This window comes from Thermobia domestica, chromosome 13 (genome assembly GCF_964235325.1).
Source record: "Thermobia domestica chromosome 13, izTheDome1.hap1.1, whole genome shotgun sequence".
Classification (NCBI taxonomy): Eukaryota; Metazoa; Arthropoda; class Insecta; order Zygentoma; family Lepismatidae; genus Thermobia; species Thermobia domestica.
In genome coordinates this window covers 83,511,515-83,527,936 of record NC_137466.1, presented here as the reverse complement: position 1 = coordinate 83,527,936, position 16,422 = coordinate 83,511,515, and the positions used below count along the sequence as shown (strand labels likewise).

The 16,422-nt window shown below is 32.1% G+C and overlaps 1 protein-coding gene across 1 annotated transcript in view; it reads right to left on the bottom strand.

Annotated features, from left to right (window-relative positions):
- Positions 1-7,826: 7,826 nt before the first annotated feature.
- Invadolysin (leishmanolysin-like peptidase, invadolysin) overlaps positions 7,827-16,422 on the bottom strand; it is a 390,958-nt gene continuing 382,362 nt past the window's right edge. The window contains exon 14 of the mRNA XM_081735983.1: positions 7,827-15,906. Within this exon, the coding sequence (XP_081592109.1) occupies positions 15,748-15,906 (159 nt within the window). The 3' untranslated portion in view covers positions 7,827-15,747. The remainder of the gene's footprint in view (positions 15,907-16,422) is intronic.

Here is a 16,422-nt window from a genome sequence, read left to right as displayed (position 1 = left end):
AAAAAAAAATCGCATCGTGTTCCAATGTTATTCTGACGACAGCAAAATTACTTATTCGACATTAGAGTAAAATTCTTTCCCAATTTTTTTATTCCCCCCAATTTTTTTCTCGATGGCAACTTGCGCCATTCATCCCTCCTGTGGGCGGCCCTTCTCTCTTAAAACAAACCAACCTTTCCTTTCATACGGCTACTTGCGCGGTACTTCATTCATCGAGTATCGAAGCAGGGGGTACGGGGGTTCACTCCGGAAAATTTTTGAAAATTAGCTTCTCAAAATCGTGTTTTAATGCTATTCCGACAGTAAAATTGCTAGTTCGAAAGTAGAGTAAAATCCCCCCCAAAATTTTTCTCAATGGCGCAGCTTGCGCCATACATCCCCCCTGTGGACGGCCCTGTGTACGAGCACCGCTTTGACATATACAGTAGTAATCTTGAATAACATTTTGATCATAATCCTGGTCATCTTCATCATTGGCTACATATGCTATGAAAACTTGATGCTTAGTTGCATTGCGGAACCTTGAGTAGAGACGTATGCGCAGGAATCCCGGTTCAGTTACGTTTTCGTCAAGCTGGAATTGCTCATCCTTATCTCGTATTAGTTTATCTTGGACGTAAGAGGATGAGAGATCTATTTGATATGTGCCTACAGTCAAATCTCGTAAGTAGTTTAAGTTAAGTACAGAGAAATCAATTAGGCCTTGATCATTCAGCGGTACCCATTGACCGTTCCTTCTAATAAGATTATCTACCTCCACTCTTGCTTTAACAACGTTCGGCATAATTGACCTATTTCTCATTTCTCTAGCTAATTCAATGGTTGCATCTTGTATGAAAATAACGGGATGGTATCTGTTCAAAATAGCTCCAGCTATGCGATAGAAACTATTAATTTTTTTTTTTTTTTTTTTTTTTTTTTGCATGTTGCAGATTCAATGTTTGTGCTAGAAACTTAAAAACAGATCTTAGATGCCCGTTTCTTGCCTCGACTATCCATCGACTTTTAGTAACTAGTCGAGAAGTATTCGCATCTTCTGTTGATAGTTGTCTTTCACGTGCTAGTAGGAGTGCGGGCATTCTATGTTCAATTCCTAAATATTCCAGTAAAGGAATTGCATCGCGGTATCCTCTGTCTACAAACACTGACCAGGATTATGATCAAAACGTTATTCAAGGTTACTACTGCACATGTCAAAGCGGTGCTCGTACATTAGGTACATGTGCGCACGTTGCAAGTGTCTTGTGGTATTTAGGCCATGCACGACATTTACAGAATATTAGATATCCCGATGACTCATTGCTAAGTACCACATTAGATGCTGCAAACCGAAATGATGAAAATAATGAACAGATAATTGATGAATTATTTTAACACCGTTCAGCATTAAGACATCTGTGGTGGGTTTTGGTAAAGGGCAAGGGTGCAGAATAATTCTAAATGGTGGCTGAAGTATCAAGGAATATTGCGTACTTAAACAGCGATCTAAAAACACTCTAGTCTACTACGATTTGTGGCTTCGGCGTTTTTATCCACCATATTGGATCTGCAATCTTGAATTCAAGAATTTTGACCTCAGATTCGTAACCAACGACCCAAAATATCCTAGTAAACAGCTAGTTGTGGCTACATTCAGGAGTTTCCTGTTTTTGATCCGCCATATTGATCCTCCATCTTGAATTCTAGAACTCTCACCTCAGATTCGTAATCAGCGATACGTGAAACCCATTATATCGTCGGTGAGACCAAAACTGTAGGTATTTCAACACATACGCGCAACTATAAACTACAGTAATATGGAACATCCGTAAGGTAACTCGCGGGGGGAGGGTGGATATGTGGGGGAAAAGGGCGGTGTCAAGTGGGGTAGTTTGATAGTCTAACATGTGGTTGTTTGGGGTCCTTGTTGAGTTGATTAAAACAACAAATTGTTTTACATGCTGAAATCAGTTCAATCCCCCCAGCTACTTGTAGGCGTTTTTTTGGGGGGAAGGAGTGGATTTCGGTCTTTGTGCCCATTGAGACTTTTGATCCACATGTTAAGAACTATCAACCAGCGAATTTTCAACAACATTAGCCGAAAGCCACTTTCCATAAGAAAAGTGCGGGGTCCTTTCTCTTCACCTGGCTTAATATAAGGAGCCAAGCACTAGTTCTCATGAATTTCAACAAGAATTTCGCTCCCTCTTACGACAGTTTCAAGACTTTATTGTATTTTTTACTAATTGTTCAAAATATGCTGATTCTATCAGACGTGCCTTTTTTTCTTACAACTACACGTAGTTATGAATTTAAATTACACGCCGTTTCTTCAATATTAACTGCTGAACTGGTTGCAATTTTACAAACTTTATGTTATGTCTCTGCATGCCATATACATATGGACTTAATCTTTTGCAACTCTAAAAGTTCTCTGAGTAGTAGCTATTTTATGTGCAAGGTAAATATTCTGTTGTCTAACAAATCCTCCTATCATGTCATACATTATTAGCACAAAGATGTGAGATACAACTCTTTTGGGTTCCGAGCAATATTGGCATACTAATGAAGAGGCTGATCGTGCATCGAAAGTTGATGCCATGAAGAAAGAGAGCTTCGTCTCCCCATGGCACTACGTTGGCTATTCACTGCTCAGTTGCATGAGCGCTGGCAGCTCGAATAGGAGCAGACTGTCAACAATAAATCACATGTATTCAAACCTTCACTTGGTGACTGGATCATCAGCTAAAGATCTCGACAGCAGGAACGAATTCTAACTCCACTTCGCGTTGGATATTTACAGTTAACAAGCAACAAGACTGAACACAGCCAGTATGGATCAAGAGCTTTGATTTAACATGGGCCATAAACACCTTTCACTATATATGTCGGATCTATGATTTTTTTTTTTTTAATAACTCAATAGTTCAGTTAAGTTAATGCAGATGTACCGATGAAAGCTTCATGCGCAAGTAATGAATAATTTTCACGGTCCTATGCTAGCATTAATTTCTTACCCCGTGCTGTTGAAGCAATTGGCAGACTTGTTCATAGATGTCATTACTATCGATTTTTTTCTGAGAGGAAGGAATCTATCCAAACACATTTCTGATCTGGCCATCCACTCTGAATCTGAAAGAGGAAACTCAGCTAATGTTTCAAGAAGAGCAAGGTGTCCTCTTATTTTTGGTTAAAAAAAAAAAAAAAAAAAAAAAAAAACCGAATGGAAGAAAGAAAAATAATAAAAACCTATGATCGTAAATAATGTTCACAAGAACTCATTTGGAAACTCTGCCAAGTCCTAAATATCGAACATAATCTATAAAATGTAAAAATGTTTGATAGCTAGCTACTCCTAGACCGTAGGAACAATTTTGATTATTTTCGGTACACAAGTGGATTTTCCAGACTGAAATATCGTTTTGTCACTTAGCAACGCAGTGCAATAATACACGAATGTTAAGGAATGATGTTAATCTTCAACTTTTTAAATGTTCTGTTCTATTAATTTCAAGTTTAATAATCTTTTCTAGTGCCAAAATGAAACGAGACGTGGTTTTAAAAATTTTAACAGAAGTAAAATCATTCCCCCAAAAAGAATTAAACCTAGGTTTCTGCTGAACATTTTTTTTTTTTAAATAAATGAATTGTTTAAACTTTTAATATTATTTAATGAATTTCTCTTACGTACATTATTATATTTACATGGAATTTGTACAAAAATTTCACACACACACACACAAAAATGTTTTATCATCTATACAATTCTTTCATTAAACAAGAAACTAAATCACTGTAATATAGTAATAATAATTGTAATACAAACACAGGTAATAGAAATAAACTCATTCAAGAGACATTATAAATGTCTCAATCATCACAATTGTAGAAAAGGAATCAAATAACTCATTTATCAAGGCGTGAGTCATTTTCGTACTTAGCAAATACAGTTTTATCTTCATATATAAGACAATAAAACCAGCCGTTAACTATTTTTTTAAACTAACTTCACCTTGCTGTGGTCAGCTGGATATTGTTTCATACCCCTATTGCACATCTTTGCATGCTTGCCAATCCTATATGCTTATTACTTTGATTGTACAGTTTTATACGTTTTAGTGGTACAGTAAATATTTTTAAAATTCTCTGTCCGTACGTGTACTTGATGAGATAAATGCATTTTCGAAATTATTGATTATAGAAGAACATAGTTAAAAATTGTTATTACGCATTTTATTTATACAGATATACACAGACAAAATTTCAATGAAGTTTCGAATATAAACATGATTCTGAAATTAAAAAACAATAATATAGAATTTTTAATGCACTGTAAGCTAAAGAAACGGATAATAAATGAAAGGGAATGATAACAAAAGAATAGATGAAACAAAGACAATGCGAAGAAAAGAAAAATTAAATTTCCGAGAAAATCTATTGACACTATACTGTCCACTAGATGTTCATAGATCTTGGCATCATACTAGGAATCCTTCGTTATAGGTAAGTGCTACACCTCTGAAGCATTGTGCATCCTGGAATTGAAATGTAAACTTGGGGATAAACAGAATCACAGAAAGATATATACAAGGAACTAAATCCCGGCACAGTTAGTGTAACTTTGCAGAAAAAAAGTCAAAAGGACCTGATAGGATTCATCTACTATTTACCATGATCAGTAATCTCATTGATATTTTATATTATTATTTTGTCGGTAAAGTTGTTTCCAAATCGTGATAATTTCTCTTAAAAAAATAAATAAATAAAAATACAAATAAAAGTAACTCCGCATGTGAACTTTGGAGTTTAATGAAGTAATTGAAATAATTACTTCCTAGTTTTCCTCTGTTTTTAAAGACTATTCGTTCGTGAAAAAAGTGAACGGTGCTGAAATAAACAAATATCTCTCTTTTATATGTTTCAGAATTTCCTCTTGGCTAAGCGGTTAGCGTAAGCGCCTTTGGCGTGGAAGACCTGCCTATGATTACCGGCGGAAGCTCATATGGTTCGAATCCCATGTTAAGCTGTAGGTTCACGTCTCACATAGCCAAGGGAAACAGTCAAATCAATTCAAATTTTATGTATTTCAAATTTACCTAAAGTTATACTTAAGTACTGATCATTATTAATAGGGCTCAAAATCCTTGTGTTTAGCTAACTGTATGAGGAAAGAATGTGTATTTAGCATCCAAAAATCCTAGTTAACCCATTATTATTAAGATATGAAATATCGTCACCAGATCATTACAAGCTCTCAAGAATATCAAACAGATTTAATATGGTTCTTTAACCTGGGATCAATGAAGCCATAAAGTATCTAACTGTTTGCTAAAATCACTGCCTTCAAGTCAGTCGTTGACTTTTAAGGTCCATAGAGACCCCAGAATACCTATCAAGTTAATAGGTAAGATTACAACTCTGAGAGAAAGACTGCTGAATTAAATATATGTTTGATTCTTGAAATGAAACTGTGAAAGCAATAGATTTTTTTTTTTCGTATTGCTCTTCTTAGGTACTAGCTTTAAATTAATGAAATAATACTAAAATTACCTAATTCGTATCTGGGTACAGTAATACATATAAGTTTCAGCAAGGATTCATTATCAATAGAAGACAGAATATCTAAACAAGACTTGTAAAGAGACGTTTCGATCGCACTATTAACTTTAGAACAGTAAGAATTTTGCCTGCACTATCAACTATCCATTTGGCAGATAAATTTTATAAGCATGAAATCTTTCTCAATACATGCGAATTTTTGTTCTGAAATTTTCTAAATGAAGCAGAGCTCCTGAAATTTAAAAAACCTTTCTGCGAACTACGTTCATATACAGTAGATTATTTTCTTTTCAGTCTTTACACTGTAAGTCGCAAAAAAAGTAACCCGTTTTATCTATCATAAAAATAATATTGAATAGAAGGGTTCCTACTCTTAAAAATGAAACATATGCTTTGAGCTTGTTTGCACACTCAACTAATGGAGAAAATTGTATTATAATTGCACATACTAGTGACTAAGGAAACTGATACGTTACTCATGGAAACTCAGACAGACAAAGTCATCCTTCTAGCTCTTGTTATTATGTTTAGTCTAAATTAAATTTTTCTAGTTGTGATTATGAAACAATTTTCCTATCCTCTCTTTTTGATCCTGAAAGACTTTGATACCATCTATTAAAGTTACCTCAAAAAAGGATCGACGTAAATTTTCGTACAATTTCAGTGGACCTCAAGACACAATCTAACATTGAACTATCCAGACTTAATATTTCACTACTAAAACGTAATCATCTCTGGCTGATTTTATTGTCTTCTATTCAGGGCATTGAACCTTAACTGTATTTGCAATAGCCTGGTCAAAAATCTATATTTCATAATCTTATATTCCGATCTTCATACTCCAGCCAACGAATGAAGTGGCTAAAATTATATATATATATATATATATATATATATATATATATATATATATATATATATATATATATATATATATATATATATATATATATATATATATATATATATATATATATATATATATATATATATATAATCAGATGTTCTTAAGTATATGATATTCATGCTCCATCTCTGTGAGCTGATAACTAAGCAGAACTTGCCTTCAGCATCGAAAGTATAGCTGTAAAACGTAGCGCTCGTTGAAAAGATGAAATTTTAGACTGATATTCTTTTTCTTTTCTTTCTTTATTTGCATAGGAATCAGTAGATTAATAAAATGTATTAGTATTTTTGTCCACAAAGGGGAGGGATACAGAGAATTTAGTCTTCAGTAATTTCAGATTGAATAGGCTATTTTACGTACGATTTTCCTTAACTTGCAATTCTCTATATTCTTTCTACACAAAGGAAATCCTTATTCATATCAAATTGGTCCATTCGTGTTTAAATTCGTAGCTAACATGAAACTATTTATCATATTGTGAAGATCACTTTCAAAATGGGCGAAAAGCAATGTGTCTTTCTACTGATGCCCAAATACAATGTATTTATTATCTTCAATCCCTTTGTTTCGTGACTGGAGTATGTAATTAATGTAATTAAAACAAACTTCATGATTTGTTCCTTTCTTAAAACACCATAATTATTTACGTCAAACATACATAGTTTAGAATACTTCATTGTCTTCATTAGAAAGTAATAGGGTACTACTCAACAAATACTTTACAAAAGAAAAAAAAGTCACCCAGGCAAACTATACTATAATTTCATACAAACTACATACTTCAGAAGATTTCTTTACATAAAATCTTATCAATGCAATATTTACTTCTGTAGATTATTCACGTGTCGCGGTGTCTTTTTTCTTTCTATTATGACTTTCAAATGTAAACCACTTTCGTCCTTTTCTTTACAGTAGTTAAAAACTAAGGAGATCAATACATATTTAACTGATGAAAGTCTATTTAATGATGTATGTAAAAACATTATATACATATATGTTCTACTCATTGCAAATCCAGGTGTTAATACTCTACTAATTCCTTTTGCCAACATACTAATGTAATTTTTTAAAGCACCATATTCAATCTCAATACCCTTTTTAAAAAAATACACCAACGAGTGAAGTGAGCTATAAATGTAATACCCAAATTGTGGTCCCTTAAACAATTACAGAAGTACAGTAACACCCTTAATGCTATTATTTATTCATATTGTAAGACAAATATGAATATATGTGAACTCCTTCGAGCGTATTGTGTACAGACCTATTAACAGAACCATTTGTGTACATACCCAAAATTTCACATATTAAAGCAAACATCACCGTACAAATCTGGCCTCAGTGGATAATCAGTGGGTGAAAATAAGAAAAATAACCAAACTAAACTCACTGTGTTATTCTCCATCAAAATTCTAAAACAATGCTACTTATCTTAGTTTAACATACAGCAAACTCCAGAATATTCGTGCTAATCACCGGATAAAACAGAACAAATAAACGAAAAACATGAATAATATGAAGTGTGGCTTGATAAGCTTATATATGACATAAAAACAGTATAGCATAAGAAAATCATAAATATACAATATATATATATATATATATATATATATATATATATATATATATATGAATATACAGTAGTAAGAAAAGTGGCTTTACATGTCTGCTGCTAATTGTACGATTTCAGTTCACACGTATTCGAAATTTCTTGTCCTTTCAATTTCGAACACCTTCGTTTAAAGTAAAATAATAAACCTGCATGAATAACCAGCAAACGAATAATCGAGAGTCTGCTGTAATTATTTCTCATTTATTTTCAAGCCATCTAAATTAAATTAAAGATTACTTTCTCAAATTTGAGAAGGCCCAAAGTAACAGTTATAAGAAGATTCATCATTTGTTACAAGAAACTGAGTACAGAGGCTGTCAAATTACAGCATGTAAACACTTTTTAAAGTCATATAAAAGTAACTTGCAAAACAATTCACTAAACAGGTTTATTTTTCATTCTTTCATACTATTACAGGATAAACGAATCACTAAAATTAGCTTACTTGTGTCCAGAACGAAATTGTAGGAGTATCGCATTACAGTTGTTTTCCCGTATACCTGAGAGGAAACTAAAAATCATTACAACAACAAAATATCCGCTGAAATACAATTTACTTCTAAATATAACGTTTCACATTTCACAAAAATTTTAGAAGTTAACTTTATCTGTGGAAATGTACTTGTCTATGGTTATTTCTACCATAAGTTTCTTCATAGCAAAGAATAACTTAGTCCTATCAGTGTGTATTAAATCCTTCAGAACAAATCCATTCCAAGGTTAAATAATTTATTTAAAACAGTAGAGTTTAAAGAAAAAGTCAAAACATGTGATAAGTACATGCTGCAAGTATAATACGAATACATGACTAAAACAGTTTTAAGAATTACATTTATATATCAATAACAATTTTGTAAATCGTTATATAAAATTTTGTATCGATTTTTAAAACTGTTTTTCTCTAAGTAAATAACGATGTTCTTTCACTTCACTCAAAGTGACTCTTTTTAGAAACATAAATTTGTTTCTACTTTATTTTATATTTAGTGATTTTGTGAAATTTAAAACGTGAGACTTCTGTCATTTTAAAGATGTCGAATCTTTGTTGTTACCATCATTTATTTTTATTTTTCCTAATTACCTTTTCAAGTCACTCTTTAATAAAGAAAACGTATACTTCAGTGGAGGCTGAAGGAAGTTACAACGGTAAAAATTTAAAATTTACAGCTACAAGCTAAGGGAAGAAAGCTTCATACAGCTTCACAAAATTGTATAGAAGAATTAATACACGTAGGTAAGTTTCCTTCCCTAAGCTTGAAAACTGTATAGAAGAATTAGTACATCAGGTAAGTTTCCTTCCCTTAGTTTGAAAATTGTACAGAAGAATTAGTACATTAGGTAAGTTTCCTTCCCTAAGCTTGAAAACTGTATAGAAGAATCAGTACATTAGGTAAGTTTCCTTCCCTTAGCTTGAAAATTGTATAGAAGAATTAGTACAACAGGTAAGTTTCCTTTCGTTTGCTTGAAAACTGTATAGAAGAATCAGTACATTAGGTAAGTTTCCTTCCCTTAGCTTGTAGTAAAAATATTAAATATTTATCGATGTGACTTGTCTCAATAGCCGCCTCTAGTATACTTTAAATACCATTAACAGCATATAATAATGAAATAACGCTTGTTTAGTTTGTTTCTAATATACCTTTTTTTTAAGTAACAAGAAATACGAACTACATACAGTCCCGTCAAAAATCGAACCCAAGTCGTCTCGCATCAAAAGCGAGAACTCTGACCTTTTAGCTATCATGGAATTCAGTAAATAAAAACGCATACAGCATAATGTACGCCTCACAACTATAAAACTAACAAGTTAAAACTAGTACCTACTAAAATTGCACACTACGTTGCTGAAAATTAAGAATAACACACTTCTGTTGGACAATCAACTACAAAACATTTCAATCTTTTATTCCTAACGGAAGACCCTTATAATAGTGAGCACTATTTTCGGTTTTTCTTGCTCTATTCTGAATTTATGAACGAGATCGGTAAATTTTCGAACAATGTTTACAGTAAGCAATGCTCATTTTTATAAGTATGTATACAAAAAATAGTTTTCTTCGCGAAATACAGAAAGATGTGTCAAAACCATAACCTAAAATTGCGAGTTAATTGAAGCGAATTTTGGAATGCTTTCTTGTATTTTTCTCGTATTGTTTTAATAGAGTTTAAAATGTATTGGCTACTTATAAATTATTTACTTAGAAATAGATGCATTTTAATCAGATTATTGGAAGATAATTGAAAACAAAAAACTCCGTTGACTGCTTCTGTAAGAGCTTTCTTGAATGGTTCCATTTTAATTTTGAACTCTTGCTCCAAAAGTTCGAAATACGTTAATAAAGTGATTCTATTTTCATATGAGTGACTTTACACCTTAACTACCAAGCCCCTCTTTTTGAGTTATTCCCGTAGATATTATCTACGTATTTTTCCAATAGTCAATTTTCTTTCTGTTTCTCGATTAAAGTTTATGATTATAATGCATATATAATTAGATTCGATAGTTTTTACTGACGGGATCACCGGTGAGTCCTATTTAGCCAACGTGTTAATCTAGTGAACAAAGCCACAGCATAAGTGACCGAAACCGTTCAGGAAAACTCGTACAGACGCAATCAACAGAGTTATTGTTTCTACTTGTCTTTTCTAATAATTTACTTATAAACTAATTATACAACATAAAAATTGATAACTAGTAAAATAAGATAATATTACTAAATACCAGGGGTGTCAATAGACATTTTAGAGAGGTTTTAACCACTCTCCAAGAACAACAAATACTACAGCGTAATAAATGTACACACAACAAACAAGAATTTTATTTCCAACTTCAATGCCAAAAATGTTACATTGGTATATATCAATAATGACGATTTTTGAATTCCTATATGAGCTAAGAATCAGAAGTTAAATTTGTGATTTACTATTATTTTGGAATGAATTAATAAAAGATGAATCTCACCTAGCCTAGAAGTGCCTATCGAAGTTTCCTCACGCAGTGAATTCTTATTAATGCTATTGCTACATCTATTAATATTTATTATCTGATAGAGGGCCACGGTGGCCCAGTGGAAGAGAGATCACTTCTGGCGTGTGGGGACCTGGTTCAATCCAAACTCCCACCATGTGGGCTTTGTTGTGGACAAATACCATGTACGTAGGTTTTCTTGGGGGTATCCCCGTTTTCTCCCATTTCCAGTAATCAATCCATCATCTTCATCATCACCGTTCTCCTTAGCCTCGGTGTATAATCGTGGAACGTTATATATATATATATTATCTGATGCACAATTAGTTACTTAGCTAAAGGAATAGAAACTATTTACTTTTATAAACAAATATAATTTCTCTATTGTGATTTATGTCGTCACACAAAGATGCTACAAATTGTCTTTTTAAAGAAAGTAGACATTGGAATATAATTGCTATACACGATTTGGAGATCCATTTTCTTTCAAGATACTTACAGGGTGTCCCAAAAGTGTGCAACACACGATTTTTTTTTTTTTTTTTTTTTTTTTTTTTTGCTGCTGCTGCAGTGAATGACGTTAACACAGAACGTATATGTGGAAATAATGCTGCTGCGTGAATGCGGAGTTAATCACACAAAGATATTGCCAATGAATTCAATCAACACCATCCCGATTAACTAGTATCCCACATCAATGTGGAACACTTGCTGGAGAAATACAAAAGAAATAAAGAATGTGTGCGAAGCAATTTTCCCAGATTGTCCCCGTAACAATTTGCATCTTCGCCTACAAACATGTGTGGAACTCAACGGAGAGCACATTGAACAGACACTGTGACTTTGTCTATGCACAGGACGTTTTGGACACCCTGTATAACACATAAAAGGACGATACCAATTTCATCCTTTATACTTATAAAAATTTATACTCACAGAAAATTTCTTTCTAAACATTATGAAAACAAATAACAATAAAAAAGATTTTTAAATTATACGAAAAGGATAATCGTATGAGTTATGGCCTATGAAAATCGGAAATAGAACAATAATTTATACAAAACTGAGCAATTATACAAATGGATAATGCAGTGCAATTATTGGAGTCGTTTTCATTACAATTACTCATATGTTCTCTTTGAGAGTAAATGAAATCTTTCTAAAGCTGTCTTTTATTTTATAAACTATTACTCAGGAAGAAAAAATGGAATGTTGGGAACGAAATATTTGAAGTAGATGCCTTAACACTAAAGCCAAAGTATTAATTTTCTGGCAATTTGTATCGAGTTTGTTACATACAAAAACACAATTAATTTATGAAGAGAAAGATTTAATTAAAAGAAATTGAAGTGGTAGAGATTACCGCATATCAAATTAAGTCTATACTTTTTTTCTTTTTAATGTACGAATTATCAGAGAAACACGTATAGAATTCTTATACAACAATACATTATTAAAACTAAATCAACGAACTACTGCACGGAAAAGAGTACATGGCGTTTTACGGATTGTTAAAGGAAGACTTGATTACAAAGAAATGCGGAAACATGATTCAAACTTTATATAAGTTAAATTGAGCAATATACTGTAATTATAGAAGTATAAACGGTTAATTTATATAAGTTTAGGAAACTAATTTAATACATTAAAAGGAGTAGACTAAAAATTAAAGGATCGTTCCGTCAAGTGAAACATAGGCCTATGTGTTATTCAAAGAGTGTGTTTAGTACGTTAGAACACTCAGGCTTGTTTAGGATGAGATACGAATATATACAGGGTGGCCCAAAAGTAGGTATGTAGTACCGTACTGATCAGCTCATTGCATTTTATATTATTTCTTATTGTTATCCATCAGGTAGACTTAGTTTCTTTATTATTTATTCTTAATGTGTTTTTTAAGCTCGGAAGAACCGAAGCAAATAAACCTATACGCTAGAATGTTATACTTGATCGTGAAAACATTGATTTAAGTTAAAATTCTAATTTATGTGAAGAAAATAACTATTACGTTCAGTCATGTCATATTAGGAAAAGCGAGTTTACTTATTTTTCTCGCAAAGTTACCCCACAACTTCTCTCAGCACAAGTTAAATTGAGGTCCTTCGCCAAGTCTTTAAATAGATACTACTTGTGAAATTAATGCAAAACGAATTAGGCAGTACGAAAATACTTATTTCTACATATTTGAAGATTGATTGTGCTCCAAACAATCATTACATTCGAGGAGTTTAAATCCAAATAAGTCAAAGGAATTTAAAAGCAAATTAATCTCTTAGCAGTTTTAGCCAAATTATGAAACATATATGTGGAATATACCGGACGTAATTTATTTTTATCTTACGAATGAACTGATCTTATTATAGTGAGTGTCATACAGAGAGGATCTTATATGTTGAAAACAAAAATGGTAGTCGACTAGGAAACTACTATTTCCGAGGATTTTTTCAACTCCTAATATGTGGAATGCTTACGAAATGTAAACTTCTGTTTATGATTTAAAAAATCAGATAGAAAAGAAAGGGAACTAATAGTTAGATGTAACAGAAAAGCAATTAGGAAGGCTAGGAAAAATTGTGAAAGGAAAGAACAACGATGAGCATAAGGAAAGAAATGAAGAAACTGTATCCTGAGGGATACGACAAAAGTTATAGGAGAAGATGAAAGGAGAGAGGGGAGATGATTTCAGTTGATGGATGAGACAGAAGTTCTAATGGAAGATTAAAGGAGAGAGAGAAGATCATTGCAGTTGCAGGATGTGACAAAAGTTACAATAGAAGATTTTTAAAAAGAACGGAAAGAAAATTGTAGTTGAGAGATAGTGCTAAAGTGGAAAATTTTCCTCTCAAGGCAAGGAAGATAGCGAAAGACAGTAGTACACGAAAGTTTCAAAATGATGGTATTACCAGACGTATTAATGATGATAATGGTGATTTACTCTGTTACAGTGAGCCATGCTTAAAATTAAATCACGATTTTATATTTTGCTACGAAATCGCCAAATTATTAAGTATACAAGTGAATACATCAATATAATTTAACATTTCGCTTTCATTGTATAAGACTTAGTACTGAACAAAAGCCTATCTTTATGCACATCACAACTTCATTTCATTCTATTGTTGTGAAACGACAAAAGCATCAATATTTGCTAAAACAACTATATGCCAAACTAAGTAAACTCAAGTCCACAAGAACATGACTAGAGTTATGGGGGTCACATTTGTTTCCTGTTAGCACAATGCTTCCATTCAATGAAAGCAAGACATGCAGTGATGAATAATTAATTTCTAACTTCCTTTATTGTTATGGACGAATCAACTATCAAAGAAAGAAATCAGTACATAACCAATAAAATGCTTCTGTCTGATCTTGATAAAAAGTTTCAGTTAATAACATTCGATTTCAATACTCTAATTTGTACTGATATAAAAACGACGTACCTAATTACATAATATGACAGTTAAAGAGATATTCAAATATTTTTTCTGTAATATGTATCGACTACAAACACACTTTTGCCAAGATTATTTCAGTATGATTAACAAACATTACTGTAGGCAAGGCAAATGTGTTTATATAGAGGAAATTCGGGGAGAAATCTGTAATACTCTGAGAATGATTATGAGGGAATTCTAAGTTTAACTCTTTGCCCCAAATAGCGAGCTTAAGGAAAACAGGTTAATAAATATGGCATAAGGTAGCCCCAATTTCTGCTTCATTTGAAGTACACAAGATATTCCACATCTTTCTAATATTATCAGTATTTTGTTCTTTTTTATCTGTAAAAAATATAACAGATAATACGTTCAAGTATTATAGTTACAAAAGTGCTTATAAACGAAACATCATATCCACGATATAAAAGTGTAAACTGTAATATTATAAAGTACATACCGTATTGGGTTACGATTATTGAATTAGGAAGAAAACAGAATTTAGAAATCCTGGCAAAAATGCAGTATTACTGAAAATGTTACTGGTTTAATGCATACCGGAAATAAAATCGGGATCTAGTTAATTTGAAATTATTAACCTTACAAGTAAATATCCAACTACAAGAAAGTCTTTTCTAACATTTCTTCCATGTCTTTATCAAAAGAAGTTGGTTTAAACTCATTTTCGTTTGTGATAATACTAAAATAACTTTACTGGAATGTAGAGAAAGAGATAACAAATTATAAATTTATCCATTAATGTCGTAGATATCTCAACATTTAATAGCAATAATCGTAAAATATTGCCTGATTCATATCTTAATTGCTCTTCTTCCTTCGAACAGAATAAAAATATACATTTAAAAGGAAAACTACAACGCCTGAGTCACAACAGATTAATAATATTTTTTTGTAAAGAAATTTTCAAAATTTCACACATTAAAAAAAGTCCTTCATTACTATTTGCTAGAGATTATAGTCACAATTAAAACTACTGTCTTTCTTTCATCTACATTATAGGTCTTCCTTTTTTTTTTTTAAAAAAAAAAAGTCTTTTTATGTATTAGTTTTGTAAACACTTCACGCACACGCGCGCGCACATACACACACACACACACAATGAACTCAAATTACTTCAATTTTCACTGTACTTGAGCACTCACTGGTATACTATACTCAATAGCATCAAAATCTTCGCATACAATGGAAATGAATTGAAATAAAATAACAGTTCTTCTTTTTTAATTAATATTTTGGTGTTTGCTAGATTTCCTACGACCAAAGGGCATCATAACCATCTAATCACTGCTACTGTGGTAAGTATCACAGATAGAGTCCAGGAACTCAATCCCAAAGTTCCACATGTTAGTTCATCACGATGGTAACGCACATATTTAGTAACATTAGTGCCTGGTTTACACCATTCGCCACGCCTGTGGAATTCAGCCTATAAAATTGAAAGAAAGGAAGAAAAATAATAAGTAACAACATTTTAGGATTAAAGATTAATATTAACGGTTCTTAAATGGCTATGAAAAGCACGAATTAGATAGCAGGATAAAGTACAAAGGAATGTGGAAAGAAGGGGGCTAGATTGGACTAAATAAAAAAAAAGGGGTGGATCAAAAAACGTCGCAAGGGGAACCTTGTACACACTCAGACCCGACAATGACAATAGAAATAATAATAATAATAATAATAATAATAATAATAATAATAATAATAATAATAATAATAATAATAACGAAGTAAAGACAGAAGCTAAAATTTAAAATTTTCATTGATTGCCTCCAGCATTAAATCACCACATATATAAAAGTAAATAAATAATATACAATTATATTTCGTCTGGTTTCACCGAACAGTCACGGGTGGGGAAAAAGGCAAAAGTAGTTATGATATAAATGATGTGACGAGTAGCTGACTTCTCTACTATGACTGGAAAAGCTAGATACCAGAAGTT